The sequence below is a fragment of the Pomacea canaliculata genome, linkage group LG12 (assembly GCF_003073045.1).
Source record: "Pomacea canaliculata isolate SZHN2017 linkage group LG12, ASM307304v1, whole genome shotgun sequence".
Taxonomy (NCBI): Eukaryota; Metazoa; Mollusca; class Gastropoda; order Architaenioglossa; family Ampullariidae; genus Pomacea; species Pomacea canaliculata.
Window position 1 is genome coordinate 10,315,192 of NC_037601.1, and position 19,574 is coordinate 10,334,765.

The 19,574-nt window shown below is 38.2% G+C and overlaps 2 protein-coding genes across 2 annotated transcripts; one reads left to right on the forward strand and one right to left on the reverse strand.

The window, feature by feature from the left end:
* Window positions 1–90: 90 nt before the first annotated feature.
* LOC112553368 (protein FAM192A-like) lies at window positions 91–10,751 on the reverse strand. Its single transcript, XM_025220539.1, has 7 exons — window positions 10,620–10,751; window positions 9,010–9,154; window positions 6,953–7,045; window positions 6,223–6,344; window positions 5,534–5,670; window positions 4,982–5,025; window positions 91–2,456 (listed from the first exon to the last, which is right to left on the reverse strand). Exons 2-7 carry the CDS (start codon window positions 9,134–9,136, stop codon window positions 2,206–2,208), a joined length of 774 nt encoding a protein of 257 aa, XP_025076324.1. The 5' UTR covers window positions 9,137–9,154; window positions 10,620–10,751; the 3' UTR covers window positions 91–2,205.
* An 87-nt stretch (window positions 10,752–10,838) lies between these two features.
* On the forward strand, window positions 10,839–19,345 carry LOC112553367. The gene is made up of 8 exons (XM_025220538.1): window positions 10,839–10,977; window positions 12,051–12,176; window positions 12,590–12,788; window positions 13,465–13,654; window positions 15,074–15,122; window positions 15,696–15,898; window positions 17,051–17,177; window positions 17,870–19,345. The coding sequence occupies exons 1-8, from the start codon at window positions 10,921–10,923 to the stop codon at window positions 18,050–18,052; spliced, it is 1,134 nt and encodes a 377-aa protein (XP_025076323.1). The 5' UTR covers window positions 10,839–10,920; the 3' UTR covers window positions 18,053–19,345.
* Window positions 19,346–19,574: the final 229 nt, after the last annotated feature.

The following is a 19,574-nucleotide window of genomic DNA, read 5'->3' on the forward strand; positions in this document are numbered from 1 at the left end:
TATACTATTATTCACGATGGATGCCATGATCCATGCTTTTATCAAACCACATGCAGTTTACCAGTCAAACCAGTAGCAAGAGGACAAGAGTTATCAAACAACAGCTGTAGAGCTTTATTAAAAAATTACAAAAACAGAATAGTTTATTTGTCCAGCTAAGTGTACAAGGCATAAAATGTCATACCAGCTGTAAGACCTATTTATAACTTCCAAGTAGTCGTGCAGCACAGCTGTAATTCACAAATAGTCTATGTATCATACAAGTCAGGCCCCCTACAATAGTGCATGAATAGATAATAGGGTTCATATCACCAGCCAGGTTTACACTGTTCAGTTTGTTCCAAAACTGGTGTTGAGGCAATTTTTTGTGCAGCGGTCATAGGGGAGCTTTGATGTAGTGCAGCAGAGGTGAAGTCACACTATCAGGGCCATAGGGCCAGTTTTCTGCCTGACTGAGAAGGTCCCCCCAAAACAGCCTATTCCTTCACATTAGTCACCCATCCTTTTTTGTGTTTGCTTTGGCATCAACTGCCTTCGGCATGGTGTCATGTCGAGCCTGGACTGCTGCTCGTTTTGTTTGCTAGGTCCATGTTTCGCAGCCGTGCAGAATTGGTTGGCATAATGAGACTTATAGCACCTGAATCTGGTGAAGCTGCTGCTCTGAATTTGCTGTTCCAAAGTCTGTTAAGTCTGCCTATTGCCCCCGACAAATGTCCTTTGCACAGCTACCATCTTTGGAACTGGTTACGCCCAGGACTGCACCTCCTCCAGCTGTACTCTGCTCATTCGGATCTCTGCCTTGTTACCATGACCTTACTTTTCGTGCTGGACTCCATCCCATATGGACTGGTGCTGGTGGCGAGTTTGTCCATAAGGCTCTGTAACTTGCTGCTGCTGCCCACCATGAAATCTATGTTGTCTGCAAAGCAGAGGTTACCAGTTGGACTTCCCTGATCAACATGGAGTTGTGGTGGTCCTGGAATGTATCACCCATGATTTTCTCCAAACAGGTGTAGAAAGTGGGCATCCTTAGGTTCACCCACCATTGTGGGAAAGAGTGTACCCACGTGGTTACTGAGCTCCTGGAGCCATTGTACTGTGCCTTGATGGTGCACATCAGACCTTCCTCCAACTTGAATAAGTGCAGTACATTCCACATTCCTTTGTGCCATGCTCTATTAAATGATTCTTTAAGTAATGGTACGGATCTTTGCTATACAACAGTGTACAAATATAGAAAATACAATATCCTCCATGCTGTAGTGTAGCAACAAGACAGTGAAAAACAGATGACACAACAGGCCACATGCAGGTTAACAGACATTGTGTCAGGGCTCTAAGCATATCTTGACAGAGTGAAAAGTTGGCATTTTATTTCTCTCTCCAGTGTGACATGACAGATGCAATTCATATTTCTTGAATAGCTGGCTTACCAAATCTTTAGCTCTAGGACTCTTTCACCTTCCTGATTCCGATGCAAGCCTTCAACTTAGCCAGTGAACTTTCATCTTCTAAATCAGGAAGTAATAAAACTTGCCATGACAAACTTCAGCTATAGCAGCCTTAGGCGGTAATGCAGCTTTTGTTCATCTTGACAAAAGCCTTTTAACAACAGCATTTAGACTGGTAATTGACAGGTTGCTTGCAGTATCACTTCTGATTAATAAAGAAGCCATCATTATGTGCAACTTCAGGAGCTCCTCCTTGAAATATTGGTAACTTGGTAACAGAGAACAAAGGAAAAAAGAGATAGCAGAAATTTCTTGTACTATATTTATTCGACAAGCACATGCAATGATGGTCATATTTCAAATAGCTGCTCTAAAAATACAATCATGAGGGTAATGACTTTTCCTCACATTCGAAACAAGATGTAAAAACTGGGTTATCATGAAAGCAGAGACTGCTAACATCCAAACAACACTGTGCTTAAATAGTGCTGATTTAACTGCATCACCTTATGGCACAATGCTTGAGGTTAACTAATACATCCTGAAGTTTGAGTGGAATATGAAGAGCACTTTCCTTATACTTGCACCTCTTTGTCTTTATCAGTCTCTTTAGAATGCACACCCGATGCCCATACTGAGTGTGCATAGCTGTTTGTTCCAGTTTTACCATCACGTGTTTCAGGACTAAGAATCAGAGCAGGGTTTACAAATACACAACAACAAAAAACAGAAAGATGACAACAATGATAAATGTTTAATTCTCCTGCACATGCACTTTGGCATACACAATTTTCCTGGTAACCATGTAATCCTCAATATCAGATTCCGCACTGGAGGACTCTGAGTCTGAGGTGTTCACGTCATAGACACCAATGCCAGGCAAAATTCCAGCCACCTGTGCCACTTGTGCTGATGGGTCAATGAGCGCCATAAGTTTATCTGTGTTAGGGGTAATGTCAAGGTTGGGTGTAGCTTCTGACAATATCTCGTTGCTCAGTGCCTCATCTGCCACAAATCAGACATCAGGCATATGACGAAACAGACATATGATAACAATTCTTAAGACATGGCAACTATGTGATAACATTGCAGTTGTAGTTTTATTTGTATAAAAAAGTTTTACTTAACAAATATGGACTAAACATCTGCATTTTAAGCACTATTTACAAAATAACCAGTTTTAACTTACTACAGTAAATTCCAAGTGAATAAATAATTCATTTCATTCATGCACACAAAATGTTAGATGCTGACGGTGGAAGATATTAAGCTTACATTGCCAAGGCAACCCCCAATAGTAGACAGTCGATGCAGGTTAATTAGTTTCAAATGGTTCACAATTTTAAAAATTTGACCTATTTCTGTGAACAAGTGAAAATGTAACCATTTAAAAATCGTTTGTTAGTGTATTACACCATACCAGCAACTAAGTATCATGGAGAAAAAAAGGAAGTGAGATATTCAAAGGTTAGTGTTTAAAAAGGTGATTACTCCCTCAAATTATTACAGAACAGTATAGAAAAAGCTTCTCAGTAAGACCTTCTGTATTGTGACCCCCTCTCAGATATGACCCAAACATTATTCATGGATATATTTTGCTATATTAAACATCATCTCTACCTCCCCAACACAGCTTATGACCAACATCTTGTGCTTTTATTACCTTTTTCCAGAAGATGCGTGATGAAAAGTATTAAATACTTTTTAGGATTGACCACTTCTAGCTGACCATTTGCTTTGTACTTTGAAAGAGATTGCTTGTTTATTGTGTTACCAGTCATTTCAACCCAGACCATACTCTTTCAGTCACATCTACTACTTGCTTGAGTCGAATCAACCCCACCATGATCAATATGATCATAACATAAATACAAATCATCCCAACACCAAAAGTTGAGTCAATCCATGCCTAAAAGACAAATCCATTACTGATAACATGAGAAGCTATCAATGTCAAATATTACCAACAGAGCATTGTGCTGCTGAAGCAAGTGCAGTCACTATCTTATTAAACCAAAATTACCACTTGTCAATTTATGTTCAGAGAACAAATCTCACAATAGCATATAAACACAATTTTCTCTTAAATCATGACTTTTAAAAAAAATAAAAAGCCTTCTTTAGTTTAGAGGTTCAGATTAAATGTATATGCAGATGTTCAATTAACAGGTGTCACTGACTCGGCATTCGTTTAGCCTGGGTCTGGGCTGACTTGATTTTTCATGTTGGAATGGTTTAGTCTTGTGTGGAATGATATCACCATGGTGGGACGGATTTGACTTCGGAGGATGGGTGCGTGGGGGGTTGATATAGCAGGTACAGTATGATATGGGGTCGAAATGACTGGCCCCTATATAGTGTTGTTTCTTTACCAGTGTATATCAGTCAACTATTCTTCTATAATAACTTTTTGCTAAAGTCATGCATTTATAAAAATAAGGTTCTTTTGTTCATCTGGGCTTAACTGTGACTTTTTTGCAGAAATCAAATTAAAAAATATAAAGAAATATAAAGCACAACCAATACTGATGACTGCTTTTACTTGAAAAGCTAGCTCCCACATAAAAGTTTAGGGAAGCCCAACAATCGCAGAATAAGCATGACCAGGCAATAGAGAAAATAACAATTAAATCCATCATAATATCAGTTTTTCTGAGCTTTATTTCAATATGTAATAATGAACTTGAATTTATAGGTGTCTGAAGTCATGGTTTTTGGAATTAAAGCAGACTGGTTGATTTTATATTTGAGTGAGCTGTAATATTGTATCTTGCATTATGCATAGCACAGGTGTGCCCAATCCAAAGTCTACATAAGTAGGTTGCATATGTCTGTAAACAAAATGAGTTCTTTTTTGAAACTGAATTAGGTAACTGGTCATCACTGTTAAAAGTGTTTTAATAAGTTTAGATCAGCTCTAACCTGCAATTAAATGTAGAATACAAAACAATGTGTAAATCACTGCCAAAACACCCATGCAATGTGATAAATGTTTTCTAAATTTGGTGATGAAAATCTGTCCTAAGATGGAGGACTGGCATCCACATACAGTGGCATACACAATTTTGGTATCTACCAGCTAAGATCCCATGATTAAAGACTCAACAGCTTGGCATATCAGTGGGCACTTTTGTGCCTTCATTTTGCAAGTTTGTTACTTCACACGCTGGTTCTTAGTTGCAGGATGACATCTTGGTTATTAGTGATCTACCCTGCCCACCTTTTATCTTCATACTGACCATTTTCAGCCACAAGAGTGATGGCTTAATGTCTGCTCACTCTCAATCACTGAAGTCACCTAGTCTAGATTTTTTTGCCAAGAAAAATGGTGTCAGATCTACTGCACTATGTAACCTGCCTGGCCCATTCCAGCTAAGATTGTTAGCCATTTCAAGGATCCGATGTGAAATTTACCATGTTTTCTATTTTATAATGTTTCAGGAACCATTTAACATTTCTAAGATCTTTATAGGTAATATTTATAAAAATTTTGTGGGATTTTAATTCATTATTCATAAAATATTCCTTACCTTTTGATTGTTTCTGCCTCTTTGTGTCTTCCATTTTGTCCACACTGAAAAGCATTTGTTAGCAAAATTAATACTAATACTCTGATCAAAACAGCATATGTGACCTAACAAATGATTATACAATAAGTAAACTGTGTTGAAAATGTAAGTGTCGATTGGCGTATCAATAATCAACAAACAGTAAACATGTCCGATGATATAATCAACAGTGAACCTGTTCTATGCCACGATCAGCAGTAAGCATGCCCCCTGATGCCATCACAATCAGCATGCTCAGCAATATTATCAACAATGAACCTGTCCATCAATATACAATAGGCAGTCACACTAGAAGCCTACAATCAAAAGTTAGTGATCGAGCCCATCAATAATGTCATCAACAAGCAGCTACTGATATGGTTACAATCATGTATTTGTTAACATCAAAGCATCTGCATATAGTTGACAGGTTACTTTCCCCTAAAGATGTTGACATAATCAGCAAAGATATTTCCAGACTGTACAAAAAAAAAGTAGGGACCCAAAAAAAAAAAAACAGCAGCAGAAAATGACCTTTTCCTCTTGATGGCTCCCAAGAGTAAAGACTGTTGAGACTTTTTGTTGATCAATGCTGTTCCAGACACAGAAGACAGTTTTTTAGACTCTGTGGCTGGGGCACTTTTCTCTGTAGTTCTTTTTGAAGCTGCCTCGTGAAGAGAGTTAAAGAAAACAACTGCCTTACAATATTCTTTGTTGCAAATGATGTGAACAGTAGTCACAATTCACTCTCTGCACAAATATTGTTTTCTCTTTTTCAAACTTCCCATTCTCAGAAAAGCAAGACTAATAAAGTAATTTAATATTTCTCTGTGATACTCCTTCCAAAAGAAAACTGATCATTCTCTCTAGGTTACCTTCTATATATGATTGTGAATTGAAAGGGGCATGGGAAAACCTAGTATTATTCCTATGATTTAAAAACACAATAGACCACATATAGCAACAATTTCACTTATAACATGATAAACTACTACCAAGTACTTGCATTGCAAATGCCTATCAAAAACATATGCCATATTTAAACACAGTAAATGTTGCATATAATCCATACTTTAAGGAATTAAGTTTTTCCTTACCTTATGAGTTTTTTCTCGCACTGATTACATATACCAAGTTAAAATGAAATCAATACAGCCAAAAAAACACCATAAATAAACAAGGTCACATCAAAATAAGTGATAAAATAATTAAAAAAAGGATATCTTAAGTTCTTCAAAAAGAGCAGTTTCTTCTTGTTCCCGTTCTCGCTGCAGCTGCATCTGACAGCTGGATACATGTTCCAGAAACTTTACCTCCTCCTCCTCTAGCCCTTTAATGCTGTTGCCTGTACAAGATTATTGCATCCTTTCATCAGCGCAAAAAAGCATGCTCGGACTATCTATCATAAATAAACACAGGAAAGCAAGAATCATGTTCCAAATAGTTTGCATACTGTCACTTATCACTGAGTTAAGCACTTCTTCTCACCAGTCAAGTTCGCAAAGTAGCTTGTCTTGCAAAATAATCAAACTCTTGTAGGAAATAGCTCTTTTAACATTGTTAAATTATGAAAGTCAATCTGCAGCTATTTTTGATCTACAAAATAGTATTTTCATGTATAAAACCCATCTTCAAAGCAATGTTTGTCTTGAACGTCTGAGAAGAAACATCTGCATATCATGTAATAAGAACCTCCAACCTCAAAATTATGACATCAAAGGCCTAACCCTAACCCTAACCCATTAAGAAATGATTTTAAAGAAAGTTGTTTTATGTGACATTTGTTCTCTGAACGTGTAACCAAGCAGCCATTTTTGTTTAGTAAGACCTCAAACAAAAACAACTGATACTTGAATGTTATACCTTATCATGCTTGCATTGCTTAGAACATTTATTAATGGAGATAATGTGCTACATCTATGACAATTTGGGAACATGAAAAGTGATACTAACGAAGGCGGTTCTGTTCTTCGTATTCCCTCTCTTTAATTTCTTTGTTGTCCTGCAGCTGTTGATAAAGTGTACGAGTCTCTTCTTCGGGACATTCTGAAACATAATAAAAGACATAAGACAATCTTCACACTCACTTGCTTACAACATAGTAGTCATAATCCAGCTCATAAGAACCTTTATTACACAAAAAGTAGACAAGATAATAGCCTCACATTTATAAAAGTTATTACAGACACATTGCTGGGCATCAGTACCACTAATGAATCACAAAATTTTGAATACCTACATTAAATGGACAATCACCGTTCATTTCAGGGTTCTCACTTCCCTCCCTTCTGTCATGCATCTGGTTGAAATTATCCTCTAGTGTCAGTAACACTTTAGAGTGAAACCTCTGGCCTAACTTATGTTTTTAGATCCAAAATTGCTTATACCTTGACCTTAGGAAATTTCATTTATATGATTTGGAGGTCACTTATGCACAGTTCTACCTGACAGGAAACAACAAAAGTTGTGAAGACACTCGTGGCAAAACCATTTATGTCTGATCATACACTTTGTTTTCCTTTAATGCTCTTTTCCAACTACGTATTTTACCCACTGGACTTGTACAAGTAGATTTTATTGGAAACGAGTTCCAGGATGCCTTTCCCGAAAGATGTTACTGCTTAATATCTTTCTTCCAAACCATTTGGTTTCTGATTAACATGCTAAGTTATGCCCCCAAATCCTACCTGTAAAGAGTTTGATACCCAGTTATCATTTTCTGCAAATTGCTTCCAGGCAGGTCACAGTATGGGAGAGGGGAAGAGGGTCTTTAGACCGCTCACAACTCAGTTTAGTCCCCTGACCAAAGGTAGACAGGCCAGTTTACTGTGCTTAATTACAGGGTAGCCCCTAACATTCCTTTCTTTCCATTTCTATGCTTTTCTTTTGAAAGAATAGGGCTTGGCCTATTGCCATGGCGAGTGGACCTAGAGCTCAGTAGTAGGCTGCACCTCTATCAGATATAGTAAACCTAATGGATCCCAAGCCTCTTAGATCATGAAAGCTTCTTGAAGCTTTCCGCATCTGCAGAAATAGCCAGGGAGGATGGGATGGGGAGAAAAGTCTTTTTTGCACTGTAGGAGAGGTCTATGTCAGTTCATAGAGGACGCTGGTGGACTGCCAAGTTCTAGAGGATTCTGGTGTTTTGGGTACAGCAGTAGTGTGCGAAGTTGGACAGATTCCTGGCAACCTTAATGTGCTTTCTGCAAGTGACAGAAGGACATATGTCACATGCTGCTGGGTAAGTGAGGAGGATAATTACTGCCGCTATTACTGATGGCTGCTCTGGCCAGCATGCAGAGATGTGCGTGATGCGCAGATGAATTTGGCTGCGAGAAAATTTCTGTGTCTTCTGACCACTGTCGATCACCATTAACCACTTCGGATCACCATTTGGTGGCTTGTCGTTACTGCTGTGGCTGGGGGTTGCTGGTCTAGATGTGCATTGGACTGAATCTCACCAAGTGGGACTCTGTCACTGGAAGACTCCAAAGAGAGGTGGTCAGTGGCCAGCAGAGGAGCAATGCCTGGGTCTACAGGAGCCTGGAGACAGCAGGTGACAGATGATTCACTCTTAATACTGTGCTCTAAGGTGGGTTGCCATCAAGGACTCAGGCATAAGGCCCTTCTGGTACATACATACCCAATTAGAGTTACCGGTCGATGCTTAGCCCTTGCCAGGCCTCTCCAGTTTGGGTAATTGTTTCTGAAATAGTGCCTATGGCCCCAGGCAGGTGGGGGTTAGGAAGAAGGTTGCATGTAGCACTATGACACCAGAGGGTTGTTTTGTTTTGTTGTCTGCTCATTTTTAGCCACTGTAAATAAATATTTGTTTTGTGTTGTCCCTATGTGTGTCTTTGTTCCCTGAGGAGCAATTGGCTATGTGCTAGCACTGGGTGCATGATTGTTCACTGAACATGTTTGCCTGTGAGCATGCCCGGGAAAATGAAGTGATTAGAGCTTGATTGCATAAGGTAACATAAAAATCAGTGTGACTGGTGAGATAATACCTTCTGGATCATCGGGTTTTCTTGTCTTTTCCCACTGCTCCTGTTTCAGCCGCCTCTTTTCATCAACTTCATTTTGACTCTCAAATTTCTTCACTTTGAGACTTTCACTTGCTGACACAAAACTCATAGTGCTTTACTACTGACCCTGAAATCATCATTGGTACAAGTTTATATCTTTCTCTGATATATAATATCTAGATACAAATATGTAATTATGCAACTATACACACATCACTATATGCATATACAGTCAAATCTCTCTACTATGCCACCCCGCTACTATGCCACTCTCGGTATTATGCCACTTTTGCTCGGTCCCGACTATAAATTCAATGTAAAAAAAAAATTTACTATGCCACCCCTACTCTCGCTACTATGCCACTTTTTTGTGATTGTTAAAAGACTCAAGTTGTAAAATTCCGCGCAGTGCTCGATTATTATACTCTATGGTAGTGTGGGACATCGCAGTTAGGTGGATGGAACCTAGCACGCACACAGGGAGGGTGGAGGGTGGTGATGGGGGTAGGTCGCTGGCCGGGTGACAGTCACGTGACAAAGGGAGAGCGGGAGGGGGTCGACTAGCGACAGGATGCAGGTGTGCGGATGTGGTTGGGAGGGGTGGAGGATGAAGAGGTGAGGGGGAGAATGAGAGGAGACAACTAGCGCCAGCCGACTATTCTTGAGAGCTTTGGACTGACGGGTAACTTGAGCAAATAAAGCCGTTTTTACGAACCCTCCGTATTATGCCACTCTCGCTACTATGCCACTTTTGCTCGGTCCCGGTAGGTGGCATAGTAGGGAGATTTGACTGTATGACACTTTATAATGACATAATTCTAGAAGAAAGCTGGTAAGCTAATGTCGAGTGCCAGTGTTTAAATATTTAAAAAAAAACAAGGCCAGCATGGTCATATAATACTAACATTAAAATGTTTACTTTAAAACACTGAATGCTTGAATTTTATGTCTACCTGAGAATCTGCATAATGTGCATATAAATTAGAAGTTAACCAATAAAATAAACCAAACTGTCAGAGGAATATGATATGACAATTTATTTACTATTTGATGGATCCAATTTCAGTTCTTGCACTCAACACAAATGGGGTAAATAGGAAATACAAAAAACAAGAATATATAACGCAGACAATAACCGTTGAAAACCTGAAGGTGAGAAACATCCACAGGGTCAACAAATGCACAGAAATGGTGTTTTATGCTGAGCCAGCTATCTATCTAATCCTCTTCGTGCATCAGGTTGCACAGAAGGTCTCAACCAGAGTCCGCCACCGATGTCGATCGGCTGAAACCTGCTCTAGGTGACTAAATGTCCAGCCCTTTCCTTTCATCTCCCTTTCCCTGTTCTTCTCCAAGTTTCCTTTGGGCGGCCTCGTTTTCTTCGGCCGTCTTCTAAATGAATTCTGTAGTACTACAAGTGTATTACAGTAGTAGGAGAAGAAAATGTCTCCACACTTCGACTGAGGCGTATTTGATCTGCGTTCCTTAGCTCAATCGGTCACTATGCAGACTTCATTAAGACTGCTATATTTTAAATATGCGCGAACAACAAAAAAAATCCTTTTGCAAGTTGTTAACATAAGAGGTGTTACCTGTAAAATTCATAAAACTCCAGAGGAGACGCATTCAATAAGGCCGACGTAGCTTCTAAGGGGCTATAAGCGGAAATATCTGCAATACAGAGTGACTGTTCCTGATTTTCTACGGGGTAAGGTGTGTGTGTAGGCGTACAAAAAACATTTTGATATTACTGTGTACATATGTGTCGACAGCACCCATGTCTACATAATCAACTTATAAAAATTACATCTTGACTATTTTGACCATGATACTAATATTGGTCATAAGAGGCTGCCCTGATTGAGAGACTTCCGGGTCAACGTAAACGTAAATATGGCACGACAGAAACGGCACACCATACCTGAAATACAAGCATTTTTGAAACCAGAGGTAAACTTGAAAAAAGCAATTCTTTCATGATTTTCACTTTCTGTATTTTGTTTTCTTGATTTGTTCTCATTTGATTCCCTCATTTCATGTTCTTCCTGTTGTCCCAGTTTGCTTATCGTAAGCAAAACAATGATAGTGAACAGAGATGCTTGTATTTAGATGTTTGATCTGCTAGGCCCAGTTAGTAATATATAAATCAGATAAAGTTTAATCAGGAAAATGTAAGTCCAAACCCAGGTAATTATTTAATAATAAAATTACTAAACATGCAGTAGTGCTGCTGAAAAAGGAAAGAATAAGATTTTGTAGATTATCACGTAGGAAAAGTAAATAAACTACATGATGCATACGAGGAGGCATTTCCACTCACGATAGCCTTTCGTTATCTAAAGAAGCCTAATTTTAATCGATTCCAAACAAAAAAACGTGCATCATCCGGTTCATTTATAGAGCTGTATGTCATTAGCAGCACATAACTTGATCACGAGGCACTCTCTTCTGTTTGGTCTGCTCATCTCCACCAAATTATTTGTATAACTCAACATTTCAGCAATGTCATCTCCCATAACCACATCACACTTGTTAACTACTCCTAATGAGTAGTAGTGGAGGTTCTAGAATAAATATCTTCCCAGTTGATGGTACTTCATTAGCTAATGTGACCTTCAAATATGAGGTTCTGTTTTAGGTGTCTTGTTCAGTTGTATATCTGTCAAGTTGGTCCAGCCATATACACATTACCATGTAATTTTGGAATAAAATCAGAGAACATGAAACAATGGAAGATTAGATAACTTCCTGCCCTTACAGCAATATATGTTTCCATTTTAAGGTTTATGCCATAATAAAACTTAGTTTACCACTAATTTAAAGAAGATATAAAAGGGATTAAAGGTTTCAATTGGTTAGATTATATATTTAAAAAAACAGTTTGAATGGTTTAAGAAATGTAATCTGCTTTGCAATTTACTATTAAAGGCAGACTGAAAACATTGACATTATGATCCCCAAATATACTTTATTGCAGATACCATTACAAAAAGTTCTTAAATGCTTTTATTGGTTCTTGACAGTATGATTCGTGTATGATGTGCTGTGGTTTCTATGGCAACAACTTTGGTCAGCCAGTTTGTAGCACATGTCATCTTTTTCTATTTTCTATCAACAAAGAAGAAGGAGAAGGCGAGGTCTATACAGAGGTATTTTGTTTAAGTAATTAGTTATCAGTACTGAACTAGACATTAGAACAGTTATTAAAAGACAATAACAGTGGGATAAAGTGTTTTTTAATTTACTGCTTAGATGATCAAATACTGGACTACTTTAAAGTGATCCATTTTCTATGTATGTAGTCATTACTTTACTGGCACACTGCTCACCACCACTATGACACTAACCACCAGGACGTGTTGCCTCTAGAACAGTTAAACAGACCTTTAAGATGTATCTGTTAAGCATAGGAAATTTAAAACTTTTTAGTTTTTATAAAGTTATATATGTAATTCAGCGGGTTACTTCAGTTAATTTTTTTTTGAATAGCCAGATAGCTAAGCCTCCAATACACGTCTATTTTAAATAGCCTGATAGCTCAACCTACAAATTTATTTTGCAGAAAGCAGATTCTGATGACTCTGGTAATGAGGAGCCTGTTGCTGAAGCAGATTTTTATGCTAGCAGTGATTCAGGAGCAAAGGTAGTGAAAGCTGTGGTGCATAAGACGGACAAACTGGCTGAGAGACTTGGCTGTCTGACTGTGGTACGTGATAGGGACCAGGTGCCTGAAGGCCTTGTTGATTCTTTGCCTCCAGAAGGTATGTGACCAAATAGGCATAAGTATCTTATAGGTTTTGGGAAAAAACAGCAGACTTCTTATGAACAATAAACATTTGTTAAAAAGAAACATTTAAGATTGGTTAAAGAAAAACATTGAATGGCTGATGTAGAGATTAGTTAAAGGCAAACTGTTGTAGAGATTGGGTGGAGGTTAAGGAAGAGATGCAGACAGACTAAGAGGGAAAAAAGAATTAAAGTTAGCAAAGACATTACTGAATTTAAAATTAGGAATGTCTTATTGCTGAACTAGTGAACTGCAAACCATAATGTCAAGAAATTAACTGCAATAATCAATCTTAAGTTGCTTTGGAGAACTTCTGTGCCAGCTTAAGTACTCTCACCTTGCAGACACCTTTTCTTTTTAGCATTGCCATTTTCAAGTTTTTTTTTCTCCTTTTTATGGAATCATGAAGATAAGTTTGCAAATGCTTGAAGTGGGTTTTTTTTCCTTTAGGAACATTAGCTTCTACTCAAGTGTGCTGACCAGTCCATATATGACCTACTTATTCACAACATGTTCACAACATCATCTTAGGTACCAAATGTTGCAAGGTGGTTTTAAGTGGTTGTAATAGTTTCTTTGCTGGTCTTTTTCACCTGTAGAATGATGATGTTAGAGTAATGGCTGAGTTCTGGTGTCTTTTTCTCATCCAGTGCTGTTAGTAGTGTTCAAATACCTTGATGACATTTCAAAATGGACAGCGGGCCAAGTTTGCACTAGATGGCGCCAGATTCTGGATGCAGAAATGTCACAGTCCAAGTGGAAGCATTTTATAAGTCTGCGCTGGCCACTTTTTCAGCCACAATTCAAGGTGACTTGCTGGAAAGCCATCTACACACAGCTGTAAGCTATTTATGTGCAGCAATAAATACATGTGCAGCTATAAATACTATTGTTGTCTTTGTTTATCTTTTGGGGTTAGGCTATGGTTAAGCTACAAAGGCAATTCATAAGGCACATGTGTACTATATTACCATAGATATTTAGATATCATTTGTTAATTTGTTAATACACAAGAGTGGTTTATTCCACCTACCAAATATTCGGTCCGTGGGCACGCTAACGCTTGTATTGGTGTTTTCCGACCAAATTCAATTGGAAGCAGCCAAGGTGTTAAGGCCAAGTGAAAAGTGCAGTAAAACCATTTTTGGAACTCCCATTCAAGGGCAAAATAGATGATATAAAAAAAAAAATCAGCAATATCCTGTGAAACGTGATTTTTTCCGGGGCATGTCAGGCCTTAATATTTTAGTAGCCAGATAAAAGTAAAGGTCGTTATGTAACTTTTCATTTGTGGAATGAAGTGTTAGAGACTTACTGATCTCAGAGCTATATTTTTTTTTTGTCAGTGCACGTCTCCCATCCCTGTCTGCTTTTTCTTTCCCTACACTCAAATGGGTCAGGTAGCCATTCAGCTGCTGTGCTTCACTGTCTGCTTTTCCTTTCCCTGCACTCTATCTGGTTAGGTAGCCCTTCAGCTGCTGGGTTCACTGGAAGATTTATGATATGCCAATTGGGTATTGAACAAGCCAGTGTATGTGTGTGTGTGTGCCTTTGGCAGTCTTCTAACCCTGTGGCTGTCCACTTCCACTTTAGTATCCAACTAAATTGTTACATCGCCAACTAATGAACCCTGAACATTTTCATATTTTCTTTCTATGGATGATTATTTTACTCAAAATGCTCAGGTTTTTTTTTTTTTAATAGTGATTATTACCAGTCGTCAAAATATCAAACTGGCCACATGTTTTAACAAACAAGCTTGGTAAGCACAGCAGTTTGCACACAAGGCCAAACAATTGTTATCTGTCACTGCAGACTTTTTGTGGTCATTTGCTCAGATTTTGGGAAGTAGTGAACTAAACTCATCCATTTCAAAATAAGTTTCACTTTTGTTGGTTTTTAAGATTTGTTGTGTGAGTGTTAGTAAACAATGCTGTCTCTACTTGTATATTGTATAGACTAAATAGGTGTACATGTTAGTGGTACATAAGGTTTTACAAAGTAATAATAAGTGAAGATTTGCCATAAAGCTGGCAAAATAATGATCATTAAATTATTTGTGCAAGTTTATAAGATGCTGGATTATCCAGTCAGTATAAATAAGTCAATATGATGTTTGTGCTTGCAGTATATTGTTTTAAATGTACTGTTTGTCCATTGATACAAAAAAAAGCAGTATTTTTGACTAGGCATATAATTTTTGTTGACATTTAACTAGATGGTTGTACTTGACATATAATGCAGTGATGTATATTTCAGATTGGAGAGTTCTCCTTGTCGTTATTGCTTGGACAGTATGATGCTACAGGTGAATATTTTTGTCTCTGTTGATTTAAACTATTCTAGATGTAGAAATTGATTATAAAATCTTTGTGGTTTTGAGATCTGCCATTAATCCACTGAACATGTAAAACAATATATAATTTAGGCATAAATTTGATTTTTCAGGAGCCCATATTTCATATCCAAGTGTCAGTTTTTGATCAGTAGTTCTAGCCAGTAGATGGGATAATGTCAGTCTTATTACCTACTTTCAGATATAGCAAAATACCTGATTGGTTGACTATTTCAGTTCATTAAGGAAGGTAAATTCATAGTAGAACAATTCTGAAATGTGCCTACAGTTTCTTCCCTTATTTCATTCATTTACGCACATCGCAATGTGGTTTTTGACATGACCCAAAATGGGAAAAAGTTTGCTTTCGAGGATGTGACAAACTGAGAATTGGTTAATGAACTTTCCTTGCATATTTATAATCATTTTTCTTGTCAAATAGAAAGCAAAATCAGCTTCAGCTTTTTTTGTATGTTAAAATCTGATTACACTTGTGAAGTCTACTGCATATTTTCTGATGATCACTTATGGTTGCTGTTATTTCAGAGCACACCACCAATTGAAGAGAATTCATGGCGGCATCGCCGTCTTCGAAGTGAGTTGAAAACATTAAAATCAGATCCACCTGAAGGCATCCAGGCTACACCACTGGATCGGCACTGTTGTCACTGGCAGGCGTCCATCACAGGACCACAAGGCAGCCCCTATGAGGGTGGACTTTTTCTCCTTTATCTACAGATTCCGCAGAGGTTAGTGTCTGGGGCTGTATGCATGAATGCTTGTGTGTGTGAATGTTTGTGAGAGAGAGACTTTGATGTGTTGAGGACCCTGACAGCTTGTAAGTTTGCTAATGTATAGGCTTGGACTTATTACCTGCATCCGGCCAGTTCGGAAGTTTTGCAAGTTCGGAAAACAAGACAAGCTGCTGAGTTCTGGAATTTCTTAAGCTTATCAATGAGGAACTGTGGACAGCCAGCAAGAAGAGAGTTGCAATAGTGGAGACAGAACAAAACGCTTCACATGAGGGAGACTGGTGAACCACTCACAGAATTTATCTGCCAATACCCAGTGACTCTTGTGTTCCCAATATCCTCTGTGGGAACATTGACATGCAACAGGTTCTTTCACCACATGATTCTTTAGAGCATAATCACATTTGGACAGAACAAAATATTGATTGAAGCCTTAATGCTTATTGCATCAATTATCCTGTTTACAGTTTATCACAAAATTCAATTAGTTGTGTGTGGTGAGCTCTGTGAATATTCTAAATACGTGCATGGATGGCATGTTTAACATTTGACATTGAACTAACTGCCACACACATTGAGAGACTTCAGAAGCTTCAGCAGGCAGGATCATTGCTAGTACAAAGGCCTCTTTAATGCATCACAGCAGTTCTGCACTAACTTCATCACAGGCCTGCAAAATAGAAAGGTATTGTGTACAACATCCTGTCACACACTAGTCAACACTGCTCCAGAGAACTTTCAGCGGATTGTATCTGTGTAAGAGAGCCAGTTCTCTCTGTTGACCACATGCTCCTAGTTTTTTCCTCCCTTCTCAAATGGACACCAACAAAAAGGGTTTGGGATTTTGGCATTCCAGAATGCAGCTCATATGCAATGGAACCCTCTATCTCGCTTGGGAAGGCATGAGTCTTCTGAAAGTGGCTGAAGACACATATTTATCAACTAAACTATTGATCATCAAGCTCACCAGCACCACACTTTCCTCTCTGTTCTCACTCTCTTTTGCTTTCCTATCATTCTTGAAGCTTCATTCTTCCTTTGCACAATGAAAATCTTCATGATTGATGGATTACATAATTGTGAAAACACGTTGTGTGTGTGTTTCTAACATATCTGTTATAAAGGAAAAATCTGTTTTGATTGTTACAGCTACCCTATGCGACCACCAAAGGTCCGTTTTATCACAAAGATTTTCCACCCAAACATCAGCCGTCATGGAGATGTGGGGCTGGACTCCATCCATCATAACTGGAGTTTAGCTCTAACTATTTCCAAAGTGAGTATCATAACTGGAGCTCTGTTTCCAAAATGAATATTGCTTTACAGATGGTGGTACTCCATTCTGTGATCTTTAGTTAATGCAGTCTGTCTTTTCTGCTTTTCTGCCCTGTCAAAGTAAATCTCATGTTACAAGATTGAACATCAGTCCGTTAGAATGTCACAGCACAGTGTCATGTTCAGAAACTGTGTGATAGGTGGGATGTGATGTCAGTCTAGTACCCTGGTTTTAAAGTCAGTCTTTGAATACTGCCTGTGACACCACCATGCTGTGTTATGCCAGTCCTCTGAGCTTCATTGGAAGGGTGCAGCACCAGCCAAAGTTTTCAGTGGTTATAGCATCTGGCAGGATGAACTTAATGTCAGTAACCAATCTCTACTTTTGCAATTACTGTATGCATGCACGTACTATAAAAAACAGGACACTGAAGTCCGGAAATTTTATATTTATGGCAGAAAACTGAATGGTATGAAGTGGATATCATTGCATTTTCTCTGTTTTTATACTTCAGCAAAAGAGCTCTGATTATGATTTTGTGATTGATTGTGTTTGTACATTATTTTTAGTATCCACACAGCCTCAGCTTCTTTAAAACACTCTCTGCATATACAAACACATTCATATAAACTATGTTGTTTAATACTCAGCATTAACATAATATAATAGTATTAGACTCTCGCTGTCGACAGGTATTAATCAGCATACAGTCCCTGCTGACGGACCCATATTGTCATGTGTGCATGGAGCCCAGTATTGGAGCCTTATACCGAAAAGCCAAGTCAGAGTTTGAGCGCATTGCCAGGCTATGGACGTGGAAGTTTGCCATGCATGACTATGTCATGCCCACAGATATAGACCTAAATGGAGTTTAGAGTGAGCCAGCATAGAACTCTTGTGCCAGACACCAATGAGCAGAGTGTTGGTGTTACCTAGAGTTCAGCATTAACAGTGGACAATAAAACTGATTATGCAGAATTCTTGGTTTGGCATGGCATGTAAAGGTCATGAGAGATGTCACAGTGACCTGTTCGTGCATTTAATTCAAAGTTGAGATGCATGCCATGAATGGTGACAGCTGTGATATATAGACTACTGTTAAAAATGTAAGCACTTGATGTCTCTGACTGGTGTATTAGTGATGGCAGTGTTTGACATGATGGTATCACCTGCTAGAACACTGGAATATTGGTGTTGTCACATTGAAAAGTGCACTGTGCGATATCTCTTGATGGAATATTGCTGACATTAGCTACAATGACAACTATCCTTTGTCGTTTGCTGGAATACTGGTGATACCAGTTACATTTACATTGTGCTGTGTGATATCTTTTACAGGAACTTAAGAACATTGGTGACACCAGTTTCCATCATAATTTGTGACCTTGAACAATGTGATATAATAAAGGAATTAATCACTGAGCCCGTATAAATCTAATGAGACACTTATCATAACTACATACATCTACTGGGGAATTGTGGGTATGTGATGCTGGTTGTAACCATTGTGGTTTGAAAGTGATGCAGGTTGTACTTATGCCGTTTGTATGAATGTTAGCTACATGAATACTAAATGTATTTATTGCTGGAAAAGTGCGTTTCCTAAATTTCATTGTCTGCTAGGATTTTACAATTTTGTTTGTAATTTTGTGGGAGTTGTGTGATACCTTGATGAAGAAATTGGGCAAAGTATTTTTTCTTTATTTTGGTAAGGTTTCGTACTTGCACATTCTATGTCTACAATCTGGCTGCAAACCAAACTACCATTTTTCAATGTTTAAAAACTACCCAACAACTAAACTATCCTGTCTTTTTTAATGTTGAGCAACTCGCAGCCAATCATATCATGCAGAGACCTCAGAAATGAGATAAATTTATTTTGCAACATCTAGTGGTAAAAACTGATCTTGATTTTTCTTTTTGATATAGAGGCAGTGAATGTAAGTGGTTGCGAATGTCCAAGGATAGACACATTTTAACACTAACTACAACTCCCCTTTGAGTGCATTAACTAGCTGGCCACTTCATGAAAAAAAGAGATGAAACGTCAGTTAAGTGAAGACAGAGAGCGCTTTGCAAAATTTTGGTCCGTCAGTAAGTGGCAAAAAAGACAGTTTGCCAAATTTTTGGTCAATCATTAACTGATGAAATAAACTGTGTACCATGTTTTTAGTTGGTTGTTAGCAAGAGATGTTAACCCTAACGTTTTTAGTCATCTTTAAACGGTGAAAGAAAGTATATGCCAAGTTTTCAATTAGTTGTTGAGTGGTGAAAGAGACTATGCCAGCTTTTTGATTAGTTATTAAGTGGCGAACTGTATGTCAGATTTTCAATTAGTCGTTAAGCTGTGAAAGAGTCTGTATGCTAGGTTTTATGATTACTCATTTAGTGGTGAAG